At 39.4% G+C, this 18,507-nt stretch overlaps 1 protein-coding gene across 2 annotated transcripts in view; it reads right to left on the reverse strand.

Moving 5' to 3' along the window:
- Positions 1–18,507, reverse strand: part of LOC122943602 (phosphodiesterase 4D interacting protein) — a 1,023,137-nt gene that overhangs the window by 739,350 nt on the left and 265,280 nt on the right. For both annotated transcript variants that reach the window (XM_044301472.1, XM_044301474.1), the window contains exon 6: positions 15,422–15,580. In XM_044301472.1, coding sequence (XP_044157407.1) covers positions 15,422–15,580 — 159 coding nt within the window. The remainder of the gene's footprint in view (positions 1–15,421; positions 15,581–18,507) is intronic.

Consider the following 18,507-nt stretch of genomic DNA (forward strand, 5'->3'; position numbering starts at 1 on the left):
GAGACCTCACGTGACCGGGGTATATCTTAAAGGACAGGATGAGCTGGGCCTGGTATAGCCTTTATGACCTTTTATAGCCGGCATCACAGAGTAGTGGTAATAAAAGTGTCCATCTATATCATAGGTGACCCAGGCTTCAGGAAGATGAGAGTTCACTGTTTTTTTATATATGCCAGAAGCATATAAGATGGCTACCCAGAGGAATTATGTATGTATGCCGGCACAAGGTACCTCCTGGTGAGCATCGGTTAAAACTTTCACTAGTCCACGGACAATTTTTTGCTCGTCATCACCAATCTTATTAAAAAAAGAAATGGCTTTTCCAGTGTTGCCGCAGCGTCCGGTTCGGCCGATCCTGTGAACATATTCGTCAACATCGCCAGGGATGTCAAAATTTATCACATGAAGGACGTTCTCGATATCTAATCCTCTGGCAGCAACAGACGTGGCAACAATCACAGGACACTGTCCAGAGCGGAAGTCGCCCAGAGCTTTCTCCCGCTCTCTTTGCTCTCTGTCCCTGTGAATGCTTGTGCAGGGGATTTTTGGTTTTCACAAAAACCATCGTGCGCTCATGGCCTATGAGTTGTAAAAGTTCCAGCAGTTTAGCCTGTGACGAACTGCGACCACCGCGGCCACAATACGTCACAAAACCGTAACAGATTCTAGGTCTTTGTTATAAAGGGTCCAAGAATCAAGGCGGGGAATTGAGAGTCCGCCTGCTGGGTAGGCTGTATCCCTGAGATGAATGCCAGTCCTGAAATATGGTATGTGCCATATCTCGGGATGTCTCCGCTGTACACAAGTAACAAGCACACATTCACATTCCCCACAAAATATGGAGTCATGGGATACCAAATATGACTATTATAACTGGTTCTCTGATGGGGTAACACCATAACTTTATCTGGGCATCTCCTAGAGTTATATTTGCCATATGTACATGTCCAGTGAATTCTGAGTGACACGATGATGTAATTTTTACGTCCGTAAGATGCATGGTCTCACTTAAAAAGCTAAAAATCATATCTCAGATTCATGTGTCAATCTAGGAACCTTGGTGCCGGCCTGTCTGAATCAAGCTATCTTACAAACCCCTTATGGCAGCAACACCAAATGTTTCCCCCCAGGTGTAGTCTTCACACTTAGCTGTGATATCTCTGCAGAAAGGAAGTTCTTTTGACAACCTAAGAAAACCAGCTGTAATTGCGTTATCTGCTGGGCATCTATTGACTGACTTGAACAAAAGGGCTATGTTGTTCTCTGGGTATACCGTGCTTTCACTAGTATATTTTCAATCTCCCTGTATTGGATTAATTTTCAGGATGATGCTGCAGGTACACCCCAATCTTATTCCAAAACAGATACTATACACAAAGTATGGTTAATTTAATATATATAGATATGTATTATATGAATTAATTATCCTATAAAATATAGGTAAGGTTATACTATACCAAAATGTCAGCTAGCAGAAATCAGTTTCAATGGTTCTAAGATGGCTGCCTCCAATGACTGAAAAGGTGGTCAGGGCTGGATCTGGTCTTTTGATGATGTTCAGAGAGAGAGCTAGATAGCGCTAGAGATCGATCCTTTCTGTCAGCCCATACCATCTTTTTATCCTATCTTAGAAAGGGCTTGGCCAAGTTTTATCATTAACTAGTGACCTCACTTTATAATCAATATAACCTCCCTCTAGTATTTTACCCTAACACTAGATGGCACTAGTATTCCATACAAAAATCGAACACCTCACTTCTTTCTCTTATCTAATATACTAGCAATAAATGTTATCTAAGGTTTCAGACAAAACCTTGAGAAGATCTTGAATAGACAATGGCTTTTATACTTCGTCAACCACCTGGTTTATCCTTAAATCTTTTGACCAGACCTAATTAAATCAAGATAAACAGGGCTATCTCAATTCATTGTTCTTGGAAGCGACAGGGTTTGTTGATGATCACCTGTGTCCACATTTCTCCATTCAAGAAAACCTCAAGGAAAGAAATAATTAATTTGTGTGTTACACTAAGAGAGATTCTAAAAATGACAGAGGAATATGTACCTCGTTTCTACTCTTAATACTGAATATAGTTATAAGGACCATACTCTTATATATATACTATATATTCAGCACACCTATTAAAATTGATAATATAAAATCAATCTACTCATACATTGATTCATATAAAACCACAAAGAAAGATTAGAGTCTTTCTATTCACTAAAAATCATCAGAACTCAAATACATTGTCTTATCTAGGCAATTACATTTCATTAGACCTTGGGACATCTCCTTCTCACAAAAACAGACTTAGGTAAACACTTTGGTACATATCGTAAACCTTAGGTTAGCAATTTCAGAGTAAAAAAAAAATTCACTCTGCCTTTTAAAATAAGACAAAAATGGTTGTCCCTTAGGCTCATGTCCATGCTCTTATATAGATAGGCCTTATAATTATGGACTTTATTCATACCCAATAGTTCTGACAACTCGCTGCAACCCCACTTTTCATCATACGAGCCAAGATGGGCAACGGTCTTTTTTTTTTTATAAATGATTTATTGTACAATGTTATATTGGCCTTTTCAATAAAATATAATAATAATGAACTGTTATAATTTTTTGATCTAGATAGTTTATTTTATTAGGACAACATTGTATATGTAAGCGATGAATACACATGCTGTACTTGGGGGTTCAATCTGTTTTTTTATACTTTTATAATCGGTCTTCCACATCCCCATCTGTTAAAAAATTTTGTCTGCTGAAATATAATAACTTGACACTCTCTAGTACTGCTTAGTTATGCCAAACTTTGTGTAGTAATTAGAATACTACTTTAACTTACCTACTGCATGCTGATCTTGGCCTGATACTTCAGAATTCTGTGTAGTCATTATACTCCACCGTTAGCATTGACTTCTTCTATTGTCCTGATCATTGAGAGTTATGTGTAGGCCGTATAATCCACTGTTAATATCTAGCTACTGTGGATTCTGCTGCTGTCTGTTCTGATCATGGCGAGTTAGCATTCAGCCTTTTGAGAATACACATTACCCGCTGCAGCCTGTCCTGCTGAGTTAGGATGAGATTATACTCTACCGTTAATATCTACCAGCTGCAGATGCTGTCTGTCATGATCATACAGAGTTATGTCAAGCTAGTTGTTTGTCCTTTGTAGCTATGTGAAGTCCTTATACAACACCATCAGCTGTCCTGATAGTTGATTTTTCAATTTACTAATCAACCTACAATGTTAACTTTACCAACGGCTGCTGTCCAGATGAAGCTGACTTGTATGCCTCAGAATATAACGTTAGCTATAACTGCTGCTGCTGTCCTGATCAAGTTGATTTGTTATGTATATTCCTCATAATAAAACACTATAAATACCTGCTGCTCCTGCTGCTGTACATTTAAAGGTGACTTGTAGCCCTCAGAATACTATAGCTCTACCTGCTGCTGCTGCTGCTGTCTTGATCAAGTTGATTTGTTATGTATATGCCTCAAAATACAACACTACCTGCTGCTGCTGTCATGAAAAAACGTATTTATGTGTAGGCCTTATACTACACTATTAAGATGTACCTACTGCTGTTGTCTGTCCGAACCCTGCTGACTTTCAACGTGGACTAAAGGCTCCTTTACTGATAAGTCTGCAGTTAAAATTATACAAAAACATAACCTTATAGAAAAAAAAGTATGGAATCAATATAACTTAAGAAAACTTTTTTAATAACAAAAATATTAGAATAAAATTAAGGGAACTTTTGCAGTTCTTCCTGCAGGCTTGCGAGCTCCTTCAGGTCCTCCCCATAATGGCATTCAAATTCCTGCAACATTCTTTGGGATTTTTGAATGAGGGCTCTTAATTGCCTGATTTTCCCATGCCTCTTTTGCATTAGAGCAATTTTAGCAGAAACTTTCTTGATTACTGTTATGAAAACACAAGAGATATATATATCAATTAACAATAAGTCATTTATTGAATTTTGTGTAGTATGTAGTTAAGTGCAGATAATTTGAGTGTCATTTTTAAAGTATACCATAATAAATTTAGTTATATATTAGATTATTTAGTGACATTTTAGTAGTTTTAAATTAAATTTGTTGTGTTATATAATATTAGTTTATGTAGATTAAAGAGTTATTGTGCATGTCTGTTGTTTGATATTACTGTGGTTTTTGTTGTCCCATTATTATTGTTACTTTTATGATCTTCATCACCTGCTATATAATTGTAGGGTGCAGTGTTTCATGACTTTCAAAATTGCTCCGTACTATTTTTGTGCCAAATATAAAATATTTGCCCTGGGGACAAAATGGCTCATTAACCGTGGTCTAATAGCTAATCTACTAGTCCAGAGCAGCTAGCCAATTATATAAAATAAGGCCTTTTCAGGTATTTGTCAAACACCTGCTGTCTAGATCTCTCCTATTGGACGTATTTCAAAGACATAAGCATTGCTGCTATGTAGCTGAAGGGGGGGGGGGGGGTAAGTAGGTGTCATGTGGAGGTGACAAATGCTAAAAAAGACTGTACGACAGCACCTGTTGCCTTAGAGGTGAAGCAGGGGACACCAGTGTTTTGTTCCCCTGCAAGCCTTGATATTGGCTGTTACAACTCTACAGCCAATTAAATAAATTAACATATGTGGTGGTGTTCAGGTGAATTATTTGCTAAAAGTGGAACTAAATGTGGGGTGCATTTAGTCCTGTAACCACTTATTTAATAAAAAAAAGTGTGTGTAAATTCATTTTTTTTTGTCAATTTGAACGTTTTTTTCTAGAAGACAATCGTTGGCTCATTATGTAAAATTGCGGATTGATCTAATTGCTTAGCATATTCATTGAGGGGTGTAGTTTGCCTAATTGAATCACTTTGATTTGTTTTCAACACTAGGGTCACATAAGGGTGTCTTCTCTTAACATGCGACATAGCTCCCAATTACCATTAATTTAAATCCTTTAGCCTAAAGCCATATTGTGCTCCTTGCAGTCTGAAGCCTGCTGTGCGACCAAAGTTAAGGGTTTTGTGCACAACTGTTTGTAAATATACATATTGTTTGTAATACGTTTAAGATTTTTTTATGATTTAAACACTACAATGTTTTCAAATAAAATAGTTCGTAATTTATAATTTGTTCAAATTATTATTATTTTTTTAACATTTTAATAGATTACCGTTGGACAATTAAATCGTTAACAGACTTTATAGGATAAATTTGGATTAAATAGAGGGTGTGTGGTTTCTGAAATGGGGTTATTTATTTGTCGCTGACACTATGTAGGCCTCAAAAAGTGACTGCATAACCAAACTGTTATTGAATTATATTTCTGTTAATAAATTATATAAACATGATATATGCATATGGCGATTGTAAACTTATACATTTATTTAATCTCTATTAATCTATATTGCAGCATCAATTGAAATTTTTATTTTGATTATATAATTTTATTTCTAATATTTTTTTAGATTAGTTACTTTTTTAACAAAGATGCCATTAAAATTTTGACTAAATTTTACCACTGTCATGAAGTACAATGTGTAACGATAAGATAGAACTATGCCCGTGAACAGTAAACTCGTTTTAAAGTTATTAGCACAAACATAGATACCGTTTCATATTTAAGAAAAATGTTTAATTAGCGTTAAAGTAGAAATGGGCATGGGGTACTGAGGGTTAGTGTTTCTAAATATGTGATGTATGCATAATTACAATGATGTGTGCACATATTTACCTCTTCTTCAGGAGCTGGGGTGGCGATCTCCTCCTCAGCAGGAGCTGGGCCAGATGTTTTTGGCCCTTGAGAGGGTCCGGGCTCGTCAGACACCTCCACAACAATCCCCACATCAGGTGGGTTGGTGGCACCTCGAGGACTGTGGGAGGGGCCCGCCTGCTCATCCTCCTCTGTGGAGACCTCCACTATATCCAAATCCGCTGTGGTTAGACGGAGGCGGACCGTTGGCGCTGGAAGCCCTGAAATCACACAACATTTGGATTTAGGCTCAATTTAAACGTCCGTAATGTTTTTTTCATATCCACCCACACAAAAAAAAAAAGGACACGGCAATGTGCGTGACGCATTTTGAAGACCGCACGTCAATGTCAATAATATAATATGACTATTCTTGGCCTCAATTGAGGACAATAATACAAGGATTATTACGGTAATAAATATCATCAGAAATACAGCAAAAAGTATTTGTTAGAAGGTGTAAATATTATATTTAATGTTCACGTTATAAGATCGGATTGTATTGCGATTGTGTGTGGGGTCTGATCAATCGGACATTGGCCAGCTGAGCTGATATGTACCTATCTAGGGTACTTATTACAACAATGATGAATATCTAATCAGACATCATAAAAGACAAAGTTATATTTAGTGCAAAAATATATTCGTTCTTTTTTTTTTTAAGAATTGAAATGTGGACCCAGAAGTGCGGGTCTGCTTTTCTGGAAACGGGACGCACATCGTGCGGCCCCCTTAGAGATGAATGGGTCCTCAAGTCAGTTCAGAAAAATAAATTATGAAATTGAGCACTTGTGAATCGGGTCTTGGCTGTCATTCACGTAGCGGATGTCACGCACGGCATCTGCTCGTGTGAAACAGCCCTAATACAGATTGATGATTGCTGTTTATCTAGATATATACACACACACACACACACACATATATTTATTATTTTGTGTGTGTGTGCAAAGTACAAAATCAGCCGGTTACATCATACATCACTACCGCACTGTGTGGATAAATATATATATATATATATATATACACTCACAGCGAGATAGAGATATATGAGGTAAAGGGATAATTTGCTATGTTTCACAACAGGTAAAAATAAGTAATAATTTGTAACGGGTGATTAAAAAAGAAAAAAAAAATGGTTTGGGTAAAAGTTATAGCGTTTACAAACTATGGTACAAAAATGTGAATTTCCGCTTTTTGAAGCAGCTCTGACTTTCTGAGCACCTGTCATGTTTCCTGAGGTTCTACAATGCCCAAACAGTAGAAAAACCCCACAAATGACCTCATTTCGGAAAGTAGACACCCTAAGGTATTCACTGATGGGCATAGTGAGTTCATAGAACTTTTTATTTTTTGTCACAAGTTAGCGGAAAAAGTCTCATATTCCACTAACTTGCGACAAAAAATAAAAAATTCTAGGAACTCGCCATGCCCCTCACGGAATACCTTGGGGTGTCTTCTTTCCAAAATGGGGTCACTTGTGGGGTAGTTATACTTTTCCAATTTTTTTTATACAAAGTTGGCATTTGACCAAGATATTTTTCTCACCCAGCATGGGTATATGTAAAATGACACCCCAAAACACATTGCCCAACTTCTCCTGAGTACGGCGATACCAGATGTGTGACACTTTTTTTGCAGCCTAGATGCGCAAAGGTGCCCAAATTCCTTTTAGGAGGGCATTTTTAGACATTTGGATCCCAGACTTCTTCTCACACTTTCGGGCCCCTAAAAAGCCAGGGCAGTATAAATATCCCACATGTGACCCCACTTTGGAAAGAAGACACCCCGAGGTATTCAATGAGGGGCCTGGCGAGTTCATAGAAATGTTTTTTTTTTTTTTGCATAAGTTAGCGGATATTGATTTTTTCTCACAAAGTCTCACTTTCCGCTAACTTAGGACAAAAATTTCAATCTTTCATGGACTCAATATGCCCTTCACGGAATACCTTGGGGTGTCTTCTTTCCGAAATGGGGTCACATATGGGGTATTTATACTGCCCTGGCTTTTTAGGGGCCCTAAAGCGTGAGAAGAAGTCTGGAATATAAATGTCTAAAAATGTTTACGCATTTGGATTCCGTGAGGGGTATGGCGAGTTCATGTGAGATTTTATTTTTTGACACAAGTTAGTGGAATATGAGACTTAGTAAGAAAAAACAAAAACAAAAACAAACAAAAAATTTCCGCTAACTTGGGCCAAAAAAATGTCTGAATGGAGCCTTACAGGGGGGGGGGGTGATCAATGACAGGGGGGTGATCAATGACAGGGGGGTGATCACCCATATAGACCCCCGGATCACCCCCCTGTCATTGATCACCCCCCTGGTAAGGCTCCATTCAGATGTCCGTATGATTTTTCATTGTCATTGATCACCCCCCTGTAAGGCTCCAGTCAGACGTCCGCATGTGTTTTGTGGATCCGATCCATGTATCCATGGATCCGTAAAAATCATACGGACGTCTGAACGGAGCCTTACAGGGGGGTGATCAATGACAGGGGGTGATCAGGGAGTGTATATAGGTGATCACCCGCCTGTCATTGATCACCCCCCTGTAAGGCTCCATTCAGACGTCCGCATGTGTTTTGCGGATCCGATCCATGTATCCGTGGATCCGTAAAAATCATACAGACGTCTGAACGGAGCCTGACAGGGGGGTGATCAATGACAGGGTTGTGATCAGGGAGTTTATATGGGGTGATCATGGGTGATCAGGGGTTCATAAAGGGTTAATAAGTGACGGGGGGGTGTAGTGTAGTGTTTGGGTGCGACTTTACTGACCTACCTGTGTCCTCTGGTGGTCGATCCTAACAAAAGGGACCACCAGAGGACCAGGTAGCAGGTATATTAGACGCTGTTATCAAAACAGCGTCTAATATACCTGTTAGGGGTTAAAAAAATCAGATCTCCAGCCTGCCAGCGAGCGATCGCCGCTGGCAGGCTGGAGATCCACTCGCTTACCTTCCGTTCCTGTGAGCGCACGCGCCTGTGTGCAAGCGTTCACAGGAAATCCCGGCCCTCGCGAGATGACGCGTATATGCGTCGTCGTGCGCAGGGCTGCCGCCTCCGGACCGCACATCTGCGTTAGGCGGTCCGGAGGCGGTTAATAAATATCATCCAAAACACAGCAAAAAGTATTTGTTAGAAGGTGGAAATATTATATTTAATGTTCACATTATAAGATCGGATTGTATTGCGATTGTATGTGGGTGGGGTCTGAGCAATCGGATATTGGCCAGCTGAGCTGATATGTACCTGTCTAGTGAAGCGACGGTACGATATGGGGTGCACCCTGGGTAACGCTAAATGAACCAGCAAATAATGGCAGGAAGAAATTTTTAATTTTTCTCCAGACCAATAAGACATGGGGCCAGATTTATCATTAGCTCAAGTCAGAATAATGGAGTGCAAAAGTCGCAAGAAAATGAGCAAACGCTAAAACTGCGCACAAATTTGCGAGTTTCTCCTGCTCTGCACTATGCTCACCAGTTTTATGAAAGTGGGCGTGTTTTCTTATGTAGATGAATCTCTAGACACATTTACTATTGGGACTATTTAAAAAGTTGCAAAAAAAAAAATGCGCTAGTTCACTCCAGTGAGGACCATGCTTATCTTATGAGAGTTTTTAATAGAACATGCGACTTTTTCGTAAGGACGTGCGACTTTTGTAAAGCTGCTTACTGACGGATAAACTGCTACCGTAAAAAGGGATGATCATAAATCTGAATTGGCTAAAACTGACTTTAGACATTTGTGAAAGTGGAGTGAGCTGTCGGAGTAATGATAAATCTGGCACTATGTATTTGTGTGTGGTATGCAGTGTGTGGTATGCAGTGTGTGGCAGGAAAATGTATATGCAATGTGCATGATATTTCTTTGCTGTCCATACATACATACATACATACTTCTTACAAAGTGCTGTGATGTCAAAACAATACTTATTACAACAATGATGATTATCTAATCAAACATGATTAAAAATAAAGTTATATTTAGTGCGCAGATATATGCGCATAACTGCGCAAGCGCGAATATGTAAACATACTATTGCTTAATAATTACTATACTATACAGATATGGTGCGAACATGCATTCAAAATGTTATGATATGAAGTGTTGTACTTACGGTTAGCAGGAGTTCATCCTCTTCGTCATGGAATCTTGTGCCTACCATTTTCTCTTGTCAGGAGTTGAAGATTCACTCTTAAAATGGAGTTGACGCACTCGCGATAAACCACGCCTATAATGCGCGTACACGTGCGCGCGCACAATCTCAACACACTGACTTAGGTGGTGTATGTAGCGAATAAACGAATAGAGAGAATAAGCGAATATATCGAATAGGCAAATTATCTAACAGGCAGCGGTTGGGCGATTATATGAAAAATGCTATTGATTGACCCTGACGTACTCGCGATAAACCACGCCTATAATGCGTGCGCACGTGCACGCGAACAATCTCATCACACTTCATATTTTAGGTGGTTATGTAGCGAATAAACGAATATAGCGAATGGGGGAATTATCTAACAGCCAGATAATAGGCGAATTTTTGAAAAATGCTATTAACCCTAGTTAGTTAAAATATACCATCGGAACTGAGTTTTCACGAACGTACGGAAAACTTAGATCCGATGGTATATTTTAACAACACAGTGAAGTGACGCTTGTCGGGTTAGAGTGTTAAATGTATCGCATAATATGTATTATGCGATGCGAAAATTCGAATTATCGCATATGCGAAATAATAACGAATTTGAATATTCGCGAATATTTTACGAATATTCTTTCGAATATTCGCGAAATTTCGCGAATTCGAATATGGGACATGCCACTCAACACTAGTCTAGACACCGTCATTTCATAAAACTTTGCATAAATCAATATTACAGGTAAATATAAGAAACTTTGTAACATATCTTAAGAGAAATAAAATGCCTTGTTTTGAAGTTATCTCCCTGAATTCTGTGATAAATCTGTTTTGTGAGACCAAGATGGGCTGCCTGCTCAGTGAGGGATGAGATTACATTATCTCATAGAAGTCTATGGTGTTGAAATGGTGTTTCACTTGTGCCATTGTGCTGTGCATGCCAATGTTGGATGCTTGCGAGTTTGAATTTTAGCTGCTATGTGCTTGTTCTCCTTTGATTTGCAAGGGTTACTCTTTCCCTTGCTGGGTGCCATGTCTGCATCTGTTTGACTAATTGGTTTGTTAAGCCTGCTATATGGTCTTGCTTGAGTTTAACTGATGTCTCTTGAGTGCTATTACCTGCTCTCATTGTGCAATTATTTCATGTCATGCCATGTCTTGCTTTAATCCATTTGGAGTCTGTCTTGTGCTTGAAGTTTATATCTGAAGTTTGTGTTTATGTTTAAACAGAGTCCTAGTTCCTTTAGTCTGTTACCAAAGCTGAAATTCATGTAGTCCGTATGTCTGGGTTCCTGAAGTGTGTTTGTCTGCCAATGGTCTGTGTTTCGTTTCATGCCTGTTATTCGTGTTTTCCTTGGATTTGCTTGGATTCTGCCTGATTCTGTATTAGTGCTATGTCTATGTCTCTGGTGTTTTCACCAGTGTTCTCTGACCTCATTAGTTCAGTTACCAAGTACACTGGGACTATTCCAGGAAGCAGCGGTCTGGTTGCTAACCCGCAGTAAAGTCCACATTCCAGTACAGGGGTTAAATAATAAATACAAGGGAGGTGTCAGAATAATGCCCTTAGGGTTCATTTTAAACAGGTACGCTTTAAAGGGTTTATCTAAACCTGGAAAACCCTCTCACAATGCCTGGGCCCCTCATACAGAGAATACTTATCTGGTCCCAGATGCCTGTGTCCTTCTGGATCCCTCCACAGCTACTGTTGCATCTCCCTGGTGTGCAGATCACAACATCTGTCAACAAGGGGGTGCAGCCAATAGCAGGCTGCAATTGTGACCTTCCTCCTTGTGTCACGTGTTCCCGGTGACATCATCGGCACTAATGAGCTTCTCTCCTGGTATTTGACCTCTGCTTTTCCTGACTATCCTCTGCTCATTCCTTAGTACTGCGTAGATCTCTAGGTATTGACCCGGTCCGTTCGCGTTCCGTTATTTGTCTTGTCTGTCTTCACCAGCACATATCCTAAGTTAGGGACTGCCGTCTAGTTGTCCCCTGTCATTAGGACTTGCGAGGCAAGTAGGCAGGGCCAGGGGTGAGGGTGGAGCGCAGTGGTCACTATCCTCCCCCCTGTGTGTAGTGTACGTGTAATTAAACTCATATACAAACTATAACAATTTTCATAAGAAAACAAGGATACTAGGCACTCTCTGATATGCGAGCAATATTGAATTTATTGAAAATTAAAAATACGTGCTGGACAAATACCAATGTGCATAAAAATCCAAACAATTTCAATCTAAAAAATCCACTCGCTTACATTCATAATAAACACCATAAAATGTATTCTAAAACAATAAATATAGCTGGTTGGATTATTCGCAATATTGTTCCCAATCACTAGCAGCATTCAAGGGTGTAAGCCCATTAATTCGAATCGGCCATCCGAATTTTCTTATGTAAAGACAATGTTTGTTGAAGAGATTTATAGAGTATATTGTTCGACAAAGTCCAAATTAATTTTTCAACAAAAAATTTGAATCAATAGAAATGACTTTTCCACTAATTGGTTTGCATAAAGGTGCTTGATGAATATTCGCTACAGCGGCGTCCCGCTACATTAACTTCTCAGTGGCGTCCCACTGAAATGAATTAATGTGTATGCCAACACACAATCGATAATAAATTCGAACAGTCTTACCATTCGATGCAGCTGAATGCCTATATAATGCTCTGGACGCTGGTCTTGGTATATATTCGACCGAGGTCTTGCGAGTTAAACCGAACAGTTTGGTCTGTCTTTTCCACACAGGCTGCTTGTTCGCACCTGGGTTACACTCACTGTGTGCGATCTTTCTCAAGCCTCCAGACGTTTTGTGGATGCAGACAATAACTTTACTAGGCACTTTTCATCATCATTAGTCCATGTACTGTAGTTGGATCCTTTGGGGGGGGGGGGGGGTTGGAACCAGACGCGTTTCGGGGTCTTATGTTACCCCTTCCTCAGTGGTTGCTTTCCACCCTCCAATAACCCTCTTTTATAGGGGATATGATGTCATCTCCCATCCAATTTGACTCCTCCTGCTATCAAGACATTGGTTCATTTAAATCAAGGTTACTGCTAATATTGTCTCCAGGTGATTGGTATCACTCTCTCAACTTGCAAACAAACCATACTTTTCATTATGTTAAAAACATCCTAGCAACATAGACAATAAAAACTTCCATATATTTGGTGGGTAAGTAACTGGCTCAATGATAGAAAACAGAGGGTGGTTATTAATGGTAAATACTCAGATTGGGTCACTGTCACTAGTGGAGTACCTCAGGGGTCAGTATTGGGCCCTATTCTCTTCAATATATTTATTAATGATCTTGTAGAAGGCTTGCATAGTAAAATATCAATTTTCGCAGATGACACTAAACTGTGTAAAGTAATTAACACTGATGAGGACAGTATACTACTACAGAGCGATCTGGATAGATTGGAGGCTTGGGCAGATAAGTGGCTGATGAGGTTTAACACTGACAAATGTCAAGTTATGCACATGGGAAGGAATAATGCAAGTCACCCGTACTTATTAAATGGTAAAACACTCGGTAACACTGACATGGAAAAAGATCTAGGAATTTTAATAAACAGCAAACTAAGCTGCAAAAAACAGTGTCAGGCTGCTGCTGCCAAGGCCAATAAGATAATGGGTTGCATCAAAAGGGGCATAGATGCCCGTCATGAGAACATAGTCCTACCACTTTACAAATCATTAGTCAGACCACACATGGAGTACTGTGTACAGTTCTGGGCTCCAGTGAACAAAGCAGACATAGCAGAGCTGGATAGGGTCCAGAGGAGGGCAACTAAAGTAATAACTGAAATGGGGCAACTACAGTACCCTGAAAGATTATCAAAATTAGGGTTATTCACTTAAGAAAAAAGACGACTGAGAGGAGATCTAATTAATATGTATAAATATATCAGGGGTCAGTACAGAGATCTATCCAATCATCTATTCATTCCCAGGACGGTGACTGTGACGAGGGGACATCCTCTGCGTCTGGAGGAAAGAAGGTTTGTACACAAACATAGAAGAGGATTCTTTACGGTAAGAGCAGTGAGACTATGGAACTCTCTGCCTGAGGAGGTGGTGAAGGTGAGTACAATAAAGGAATTCAAGAGGGGCCTGGATGTATTTCTGGAGCGTAATAATATTGCAGGCTATAGCTACTAGAGAGATATCATTGATCCAGGGATTTATTCTGATTGCCTGATTGGAGTCGGGAAGGAATTTTTATTCCCCTAAAGTGAGGAAAATTGGCTTCTACCTCACAGTTTTTTTTTTGCCTTCCTCTGGATCAACTTGCAGGATGACAGGCCGAACTGGATGGACAAATGTCTTTTTTCGGCCTTATGTACTATGTTACTATTTACATGATATACTATTGATTGGTCTAAAAAACGCATCAAGTCCCAATGGGGTTCCAATACGGTAATGATGCGTTTTTTATAAAAGAAAAATTAAATAAAAATATCTGCCTCAATTCAATATATTCCACTTCCACTTATTGACATACAGTTGTTTTCCTTTTATGGGATTAAACATATCATAGCAACATCCAAAATTAAAAACCTTCTATACACTTATACAGTAGTACTAGTTTTATCTTTTACCAAAAAAAAGCATGTATTCCCTATGCGTTAGTGATGCGTTTTCTACTAAAATCCAAACTAGACAGAATATAACTTAATCTAATATAGTTAGGAATCACATGGGACTATAGTACACTATATATTCCATATTTTCTAATGTTCGCTTTGTTCATGTATCAGACATACATTTTCCATTTATCCTTTTTCATTTGTCGGGAAATGGAGTGTAGAGTATGGTGATCCAGTGCGTCACATCATTTCTTATTGTCCATTCATTTTCATAAGAAGCCGATTAACCCATTAATGTATTTTGAAATGTGGAAAGAAACTTGAGTACCTAGAGGAAACCCATGCAGGCTTGAATGACCATTAATGGTGGTTGCACATGGTGCAGATTTATGTGCAGAAAATCCATATGAAATCTGAACCAAAACCACTAAAAATAACCACAAATAAATCACCACTATTTATTGTGTTTTTGGTGCATTTTTATGAGCTTTTTATAGAGTTTTTGGTGTAGATTTTTCACAGATCACACACAGCTCTTCCATTGAAAAGGTTGAAATCCACATGAAAAAATAACACGATAATTGACATGCTGCGGATTTCATAATCTGCAGAGCAGGTCGATTTCTGCATCTAATTAAAAATGCAAAGTGTACATAAGATTTATTCAATCTCAAACACTTTGCTGGTACTGAAATAACGCTGCCTTTTTTTTTTACCGTGCGTAATTCATACTGTGTGCAGGCACCCTTAAAGTATATAAACCCATAAATATAGAGACTATTAAAGAAAATATAGAATACAGAAATTATTTAAAAAACATCAATGTTAGGGTCCACATAGGCTTGCTGAAATATATGTACATGCCTGTGTTTTCTTTTGAGTACTCATGACAAATAAATTCACTCACTTGCAGTATTTGTTCTTTCAATGATACAGTTTGCTTTAATCTCTCAATGCTGTGCTCCTGAGCAAGTAGCTTAGTACATTTTTCTTCTTCTAGGTTTTTAAGATGCTGAATCTTCTCTTGCAATTCTCTCTGGAGTTTATGTAATTCTCCATGTAACTCCTAACAAACAAATGGAAATTATTACACACTCATCAACATTGAAACTGCAACACCAAGAAGAAAAAGTCAAGGAATCATGGAAATCACAGGGTCAATAGACATGTTAATGACAAAAATTGAAACAAAATATTCAAAACATCTCTTCTTTTATTTTTTTGCAGTATAGAGTATGAGCGCAATGGGAAGAAATGCACATCCTTACACACCTTGGCATGTCGTCAGTGAAGTTATTAATGCTTGAGGAATGTTCTTTTATACTTAATGGACTTGGGCACATAAATTTTTAAAATCTGCTTCTAGCAGCATCTTTTGCAATTGCAGACTAATGACGTCCCACATGTGTTCAATGGGAGACAAGCCTGGAGACACTGCAGGCCATGGTGGCACATTTAGGCCACACAGGCTGTTCACAGTAGCATGAACAACATGTGGTCTAGCAAAGCCCTGTTAAAAACACAGCTCCTAAGACACTATGGAGAAATGACCACTGGTTCCTTGACCAAATCAATGTAATGCCGAGTTGTAGTTGTTGTTAGTGTACCTGAAATGAAGATTGAAGGCATCCAGACAATATGCCACCCAACAGCATAATCCCATTAGTAGGACTGGTTTGCCATTTTTAATCTCCGGCCATCATTGCAAAGCTTGCTAATAACCCCTATCAAATATAATATACACAAAGTACATAAAATGTACATAAAAATAAAGAAAATCAAGTTTTGTACCAACCGAACATTGTGTGGTTATACAATAATAATATAGCAGCTGTAGCATGTCAGTCAATGCCACAGGTAAAAATTCCCACACAGTACTGGATGGCAGAGCTAGCCAGACAGTGCGCAGCAAGCTGTATCAAGCAGTGATGCAATCAATAACCCATCGCATTAAAGTAGCACACAATATGGCTATATAGTGGCAGTAAGACAGTGGCATCCAGAAGGACATGGCAGGGTCAAATACATGTGCAACAGGTGCTTATAATAAGTGAAACAGGCAATAACAATTAAGATATACCCATGATTGAGATGGTTCAGTTCACTTGGTAAGAAAGCAAGAACCCTCGCGCATTTTGCCACCAAGCTGGCTTTGTCAGCTACAAGGGCTCTGCTTGTAATTTGTCAGGAGGCATTAACGTTGTGGTGTGAGGGGTATTATATAGAATGTACAGCACACCTGAGACAAATTATGCTCGTACACCTGTCATGAAGTAGCTCAATACATCGCTGAAGCGCTCAAGCCCTCCCCAGAGCGACATCTTGTGACAAACGCCCCATGTAAGGATGCTGATGTGTAATCATGTGGGCGCCTGCGTCGCCTGTCACCATGAAGAAAATCCTGATAGCGCACAGCGCAATGCAATTCCACAAAGCATGCGCAGGGTGTGATCTGTCTGTGATATGGACAAACTGTCACAATATGGTAGAGCCAAAAACAGGGAAGTAGTTACAATAAGACCATAGAAGCACATATCAGATATATGTAGTGGATGATCCCAATTCATCACCAAAGAACCGACCATCAAAATACAAAGTGACATGTGCAAAACAAAAAATACAATGTGCATAATTCATTTAAATTGAACAAAAAAAACTGTTTCTTTAACCCCTTAATGACCAATGACGTACTGTGTACATCATGATGTGGTGTTATTTACCGCATCTTGACGTACACTGTACGTCATGAGATCAAAGTGTCACCACAAGTACACTTGTGGTGACACCAGCATGTAAATGGGTGTCAGGACAGCAGAGCTGTCCGGGCACCCGGCAGTGAACCAATCAGCGTGGTCTCTGCCTTTGAATCGCTGTGATTGGTCAGCCAGATTTGATCTCCTCAGTGAGTGTTGAGAAGATCGTGGCTACGCAGCTGTGAGGATAACCTTCCCCCTTCACATTCAGAATGGCCGAACGGGACCCCGCATCCCTCCCCGCCCCCACAATCTTTAAGGATGGGGGAGCTGGACCCCCCACCCCCACAATGTTCAAGGATGGCCGAGCAGTAGTAGATTGTCAGCTGTATGTTACAGCTAACAATCTACTGTAACAGCCGCCATCGGTGCTGGCTCTGATGTCTGCCGTTTAACCCCTTCCATGCCGCAGTTCGTAGGGACCAATGTATGGAAGGGGTTAACAGGGAGGACGCTCCCTCCTTTCCCCCTCCCATCGGGCCGCTGCTATGCATCTCGATGGTTACCATGGTTTTTTTTTTACCAAAAGAGTTAAAAAAAGTGTTAACAAAAGTAAAAAAAAGTAAAAAAAAAGTTACAAAAAAATATTAACATTTTCCCATATACGCACATTTATAATTGGGTAAAAATGAAGAAAATAAAAAAAAACTAAACATGTTTGGTAACGCTGCATCCGTAACAACCAGCTCTATATAAATATCACATGACCTAACCCCTCAGGTGAACACCGTAAAAGAAATAAAATAAAAACAGTGCCAAAAAAAAATAAAAAATGTTGTCACCTATCATCAAAAAAGTTCAACACCAAGCGATCAAAAGGGCGTATGCCCCCAAAACAGTACCAATCAAACTGGCACTTCATCCCACAAAAAATTTGATGCTACCTAAGACAATCGGGCAAAAGATAAAAAAAGCTATGGCTTCGCGAAGGGAGAATGAATATTAGTCGTCTGATTAACATTATATATCATGACCACTCCCCATCTACTTCACTAGTCCTTCTCGGCACAGATGCCGAGAAGGCTTTTGATAGGGTGGACTGGACTTTTATTTGCGAGGTCCTGACAGTCTTTGGCATCCCTAAAAACTTAACGGAAGTAGTAATGGCAATGTATAATAACCCTAGTGCAAGAGTCCTAGTAAATAATGTACTCTCCCCCGCATTCAAAATTAGCAACGGCACCAGGCAGAGCTGTCCCCTTTCTCCGCTCCTTTTCATTCTTTCCGTAGAGCCGTTACT

The sequence above is a fragment of the Bufo gargarizans genome, chromosome 7 (genome assembly GCF_014858855.1).
Source record: "Bufo gargarizans isolate SCDJY-AF-19 chromosome 7, ASM1485885v1, whole genome shotgun sequence".
Classification (NCBI taxonomy): domain Eukaryota; kingdom Metazoa; phylum Chordata; class Amphibia; order Anura; family Bufonidae; genus Bufo; species Bufo gargarizans.